Source organism: Salvelinus sp. IW2-2015, linkage group LG35 (assembly GCF_002910315.2).
Source record: "Salvelinus sp. IW2-2015 linkage group LG35, ASM291031v2, whole genome shotgun sequence".
Classification (NCBI taxonomy): domain Eukaryota; kingdom Metazoa; phylum Chordata; class Actinopteri; order Salmoniformes; family Salmonidae; genus Salvelinus; species Salvelinus sp. IW2-2015.
Window position 1 is genome coordinate 2,100,883 of NC_036874.1, and position 6,357 is coordinate 2,107,239.

The window sequence follows — 6,357 nt, forward strand, 5'->3', positions numbered from 1 at the left end:
TTGAACGTGAATATTGTGGATATTTTTATTTTGTATTCTTTGCCTCATTGAACGAGGAAGCAGGAGGTTGTGAGAATAAAGAGTCAGCTCATCTATTCATATACTTTTCATATTTCTTAATTTACAGAATTAATCTTGTTCATCAAGCAAACACATTAACACTGTACACATCCAGTGACACTTTTTAATTTCAAGTATATTTCTGCTAGGTAAAAATGGGATTCAATAGCCTTTGTTATGGTATCAGAACAGGTTAAAAACATGTGAAAGCTAACAATGCCAATGATTTGAAGCAATGTACCACACTTGCTTAGATTGGCAAATGCCTCGCCAACATCCATCCTCACTGACTCAAAGGCCTTGAGGAAGAAGAGGATGGTGTGTGTAGGGTATGGATGGGTGTGGGTGTGGTGTAGGTTGTTGTGGGTGTGTATTTTTTTGCGAGAGCTGTCCCTAAAATGAAATGGCTATAATTGCATTCCACAGGTGCTGCAGCATTCGCTAGCGAGGGTGAAAGGGTTGAGTTTAACCTACATAATGGACGCCCCAAGGAAGCGTCCAGTGAAAGGGGCTATTCAATAACATCCATATTAATACAACAACAGGTAGATAGTGGAGACTGGGGCTGGGGCGTGGGGAGATGGGGGGGTGGGGGGGGTGGACAATGCAAGGGAGGCTCCTTTACGATGGAACTAGTAAACAGAACGAGGCAATGCCTAGGAGAGGAGGAGAGGTAAGGAGGTGAAGGCACAGTGTCTCTCAGTAGAACAGGGTGACAGAGACCATGGATGTCACCAGGAGCAGGAGACTCAGTCCGATGCTCTGGGCGTTGTTACACAGGTTGCCCTCGCAGCACTTCATGTCKATGCCCATGGRMGYCCCCAGTGCTRSTGACARGTCTCCCACACAGATGCTCTTGGAGACACATCCCTTCATTGTTATCTTCTCGCCACCCGTGTTCACTAGCAGCACACACAAGAAAATGTTACTGATATTCACAAGACTCAATGCTTCCCATGTCCAGTCAACTCCTGATAAGTGCACATTGGATAAAGCTTTCAGCCTATGGCTTTTAAGTTTTATGTGTGCTTGTTTTTTTTAAATGGTCGAATTAATAAACTAAACTAAACCCATCCACTCCAACCAACCACCCTCCTTACATTTTTYCCTTACGTAACCTTCTATCTGATGTAACTATACCAAACATAACATGTCATACTAATTTGAGTGTCCCGGATTTACGTTTACTATGAGACCAGTCTGAGAAACTAAATGAAGAGGCTTTAGGAATGTAAAGAATGTACAGATAATGTTAATCTGACACACTACCTGTTGTTGAGATGCAGCGGTCCTCCTCTCCCAAGCAGCTCAGAGTTCTCGTGCAGTCCGTTCCGGTACAGGTGAAGCATGTCTTGCCATTAGGAGGGGCTTTAGTGGACTCTAAAGGATAGGTGATTGCACTTTTCACTCCCAGCTCACCACAAACCAAAATCAAAATAGATTCATTCTATTCCTTATAATAGCCTATTCAGTGGCGACCCGTTATTCAGAGCATTTTTTTGAGCCCCACATTTTTTTCAAAAAAGTAAAGCAGGAAATAAAATTTTTGTTTTGTTTTGTTTTGCATGTTATTTTGGCATTAATACGAGTAACATATCAGTTTGCAAACAATGTAAAAAAATATATATAATTGAGTTAATAAAGCCGCCTACAAACATGATCTCTTTTTTGTTTTCTTTAGTAAATCAGCTCCAAAATGCAGGTGTTTCAGCCTAGATCAGTGCTTTCTATGGTGGTGGGGCAAGCCAGCAATGATTGGCTCAGTGTTCTATCACTCATGGGGACACTACGTCACGGCCAAGTAGTAAGGGTAGACATAGAACATTTTAGCGCTTTGGTTCCTGCCATAGAATTACATTAGTAGTGCCCTTCCAATAAGGCTCAAGGTCATTGGCCACAGATAAAATGATGTCAAATCACGTTATATGTACAGTACCTTTGATTGGACTGATCATGTCAACATCTTACTTTCAAAATCCTTGCCATATGTCATATGAAGAGAAATTGTGTCTGCTTACATGCCCCCTTTATTTATCATATGGTTCTGACTTGGTGTACAGGGAAAAGACTGTAAGAATGGCCCATGTTCTGAATTCTGTCCCTGTACATTTCAAAAGTGCTGAACAACTAGTTATATTGACTATGTCAGTCCTGGCTCGCTCATTAATGTCTTAATCAAAATTATCCGCTTGTCGTCCCCTAATGCCACAGTTTGTACATCTCAATTGTCAGTAGGAACCACATTTGTTTAAGCAAGTCAGCTATATTAGCTATGTTTTTTTAAAGGCATTAAATGAGGTTGACGGACTGTTTCGCTGCCAGACAAGGCTCCGCTGATAGCGAGTGTTGCGACTGCTGTTGGGACTCTGCTGTTAGGACAGCTTTATGTAGACCTAACAGTTTGTGGGCACCGTTTGTCACCGTTATAGTGCAATTAATGMATTGTTTAGAGTTGTTGTGTAGTGACTGCTTGCCCCACCAAGATTTACATGCTAAAATCGCCACTGAGCCTATTTAAATTATTCATCTTCCTCTATGTTGAAAACACCTGGCAGCCGTTAAATAATTACGCTAAATACATCGGTTGGTTGTATTTCATTTTAGGTAGACATACCAATTTAAGAATTGACTTATTCTAATTGATCAACTCAAACTTTCCTCATAGAACTATCAATTAAAATGATTCATTTCATTTCAGCCTTTCAACATGCTATCAAATGGAATGTTTTAATAGTAGCATTTATTATAAACTAACATAGCCTATACATTCTCATTGAGATAGTTACCAGGGACGCTTTGGGAGTTGCAGAGGTCCGTATTGCAGCATTTGCTGGCGATCGTTGTGCGCGTGATTCCGAAGTTCASTGCTGCACTGAGACACTCAGCAGGCACCGCGCAAGACTTCGCGTTGATATCCAATAATTTTTTATCACCTGGAAATGGAAAGAAGAGGTCGAGGCAAGCAAAAAAACATACAGGTTAAAAAACGTAAAAGATTTAACCGAAATATCTATTTTTTCGTTAGGCTAAAATGTATGTTAACCCGCCATTAATTTACCCATATAGGTTATGATCCGCGAGRTTCCACATTGGGCTGGATTAAGACAGTCAGTCTGCTTGTCGGTGCATTCTCCTGATACTCCTGGMYTGCACTCAAAGCACRTGAGTGAATATGCTGYGAAYGTGAAAAGTTACAGCATCCCATTATTTGAAAATAGTTTCATAAATGATCAAGGAGATAATAGACTAAAACGTGGACAATGTTTTCTTTGGCTGAAGAGCATTTGTCATTCAAAAGGTAAATTGATAAATGCTGTTGAAGTTATATTTATTGCTTCATTTTAGTTATAAACTGTGGGCTATAGGCTACACTGAAATTGCAAAAAAAGTTTAATAATTGCTGAACTTGATCTTCAAAGCAGAATTAATACAAATGCAGCCAAAGGTAGCCTAAGTCATTTAAAAAATAGATGGGTTCTAGCCACATTTTTTTTTAAATCGGAACTATTTTGACATTTAAAATCAATTCTATTTGAAATGCATGTTAACCGTAGGCTATAGCCTAAATAGTCCTCTTACCTTTGGGAAGAAGCACGCTCACGAGGATGGGTACAATAAGGTGCATTTTGACTTGGAGCTGAAGGAGGTGAAATGATAAAGGGTGTGTCGAGTTACAGCATTTATCTGTTATCATTTAGAGGTGTGGTATGTTTGTCAAGAAACACCCACACTCACAGAGCTATTGAAATCCAATGAGTTCAATAATTGAGTTTTGAATACAGTGTTCGGTTGCAAATCATTGCAGTCAAAAATGTGACAGCCCCATTGTGAATATGATTTTTATATATTTTTTTTTCTGCTGTTTTATTTAATGTTATTAAATCTGTCTTTTGTCATTGTCGAAGAGAAAACACTGATTTAATAACAGCAAATAAAATAATTAAAAATAGTTCAAACCTAGTCACAACGGCACTATATGTGACTCAGGAGTTTCCACTATATTGTCTTGGTAAGAAACAGTTTTCTTTCAATAAGAAAGTGTGAATTTTGACTTGTGTTTTGTGTTATTGTRCTGCMAAAATGATAATTTCTCTCCCAGTGTCAGGTCTCAAGCAGACAGAAGCAGGCCTAAAGGCGTCAGCATACTTCAGATCGTATGGCGGCTAGCTAAAATCGGCTAGGTGAACCGAATGAGTGTGCTTGCATACTCCAAGACCTAAGCTTGAAAAACAAGAAAATAGCATCAATGGTACTGTCTGTTTATTTTGAGACATAACTCAAGAAATCGTTCATTAATGTGACATTTTTCAGAAAACTAGGCGTATGTCYCGCATCACTACTTCACAGGAGAGGCATTTGAAAGTAATGTTAATTTTTTTACCAAAATGCGTTTTTMMSCAGAAATGCCTTCTGGAACATGTGAACTTTCATGTTGAGTCAGTTGAGTTTATTTWATTTTTACAGGGACAGTGCACATTAATCAACGTTTCAGTAAAAGTGCCGGTTTTAGCCAGCCGGCTAATTTTCAACCGCAGTCTCTGGGCAGGTTATTAAAAACAATTACAATATAGACAATCATTGAGCAGTGAGCACACGCAGAGCAACATAGGACAAGCAAGACATAGTATACAGACAGAGCAACATAGGACATGCAAGACATAGCATACAGACAGAGCAACATAGAACAAAAAGCAGCAAGACAAAATTCATAAAAGCAACAAAGTGTTTCCACACCTCACAAGCTACAGACAACAGACAACATGGAAAGCGACAATACACAGCTAGGGATTATGTTCACAAATCTGATTGACCTTTAGCCATGTCTTCATGCATTTTTGTGTGGCTTAAAAACAAACTTGTATGCCATCTGTAAATACAAATAAAATTGTTAAATTACGAGTACAGGAACCTTCCCGCAAGCCATGATTGGCTGAGATAATGGATGGGCTGGACATCCCGAGAGATGAGTTCGAATTTGGTCTGTCAACAWGAGCTGCTTAGTAGGTGTAGGTAWTCCTTTCTAAAGTGTAAAAAAAAAATATCATGAAGAACTGCACAAGTGTTGCTAAGGCTCTCCACTTTCTGGTGGACCGAGCTTTGAAATCAGTGGAATTCCCAGTGGAAGCAGAGTATGATAGCTAAGGAGATGAAGAAAATTCAGGCATTTGATTGCAAATGCGGAAGGAGTCGAAAAGAGAACACAGAAGGTTGTTATAAAAGACCTGTCTGGATTACATCTTCAAACTAAGGGCAACCATGTCATCCGTGACAGAGAGGGAGAAGCGTTCATCTTTCATGTATACGGTAAGAGAGTCTAGCTAGACACATTTTCAGATATTATACATTTCTAATTTTGTCAAAGTCGTTTTCATTGCAAGTTAAACCGTACTGTTAGCTAGTTAGCTAATGTTAGCTGTTTGAGAATCAGATGACAGCATCATTATATGCCATTTAGCAGACGCTTTTATCCATGACTGGTTGTGTGCTTATATACGAACATAGACAGGGCTCTAACTCCCCTAGCTCCACAATGAGATACGGTGCAGGCCAGGCAGCAGGCTGTTAGCCAGCCTGCCAGCTTAGTGGAGTCTGGCACTAGCACAGTCCGGGTAGTCAGCTCAGCTATCCCCATTGAGACCGTGTCTGTGCCTCGATCTAGGTTGGGCAAAACTAAACATGGCGGTGTTCGCCTTAGCAATCTCACTGGAATAAAGACCTCCCCTATTCCTGTCATTTTTGAAAGAGATTGTGATATCTCACATCTCAGAATAGGGCTACTTAATGTTAGATCCCTCACATCCAAGGCAGTTATAGTCAATTAACTAATCACTGATCATAATCTTGATGTGATTGGCCTGACTGAAACATGGCTTAAACCTGATGAATTTACTGTGTTAAATGAGGCCTTCGGAAAGGCACTGGAGCAACGAACCGCCCTTGCGTTCTCTGCCTGGCCGGTTCCCGTCTCTCCACTGGGATTCTCTGCCTCAAACTCTGAGTCACTGGCTTACTGTGCTCTTCCATGGAGTCCTAGGAGGGTGCATCACTTGAGTGGGTTGAGTCACGAACGTGATCTTTCTGTCCGGGTTGGCGCCCCCCCCCCCCCCCCCCCCCTGTGCTTTGGCAAAGTGGGTGGGGTTATATCCTGCCTGTTGTTGGCGATGTCCGGGAGTTATCGTCGGACGGTGTCCTCCGACTCGAGTATTTATGCTGAAATAACTTGTGTCGGGGGCTAGGGTCAGTCTGTTATATGTGGAGTATTCTCTCTGCCTTATCTGGTGTCCTGTGTGAATTTAA

The 6,357-nt window shown here is 40.7% G+C and overlaps 1 protein-coding gene across 1 annotated transcript; it reads right to left on the bottom strand.

The window, feature by feature from the left end:
- Positions 1-399: 399 nt before the first annotated feature.
- LOC111958964 (urokinase plasminogen activator surface receptor) lies at positions 400-3,748 on the bottom strand. Its single transcript, XM_023980361.2, has 5 exons — positions 3,640-3,748; positions 3,119-3,235; positions 2,847-2,993; positions 1,330-1,440; positions 400-962 (listed from the first exon to the last, which is right to left on the bottom strand). Exons 1-5 carry the CDS (start codon positions 3,683-3,685, stop codon positions 760-762), a joined length of 624 nt encoding a protein of 207 aa, XP_023836129.1. The 5' UTR covers positions 3,686-3,748; the 3' UTR covers positions 400-759.
- Positions 3,749-6,357: the final 2,609 nt, after the last annotated feature.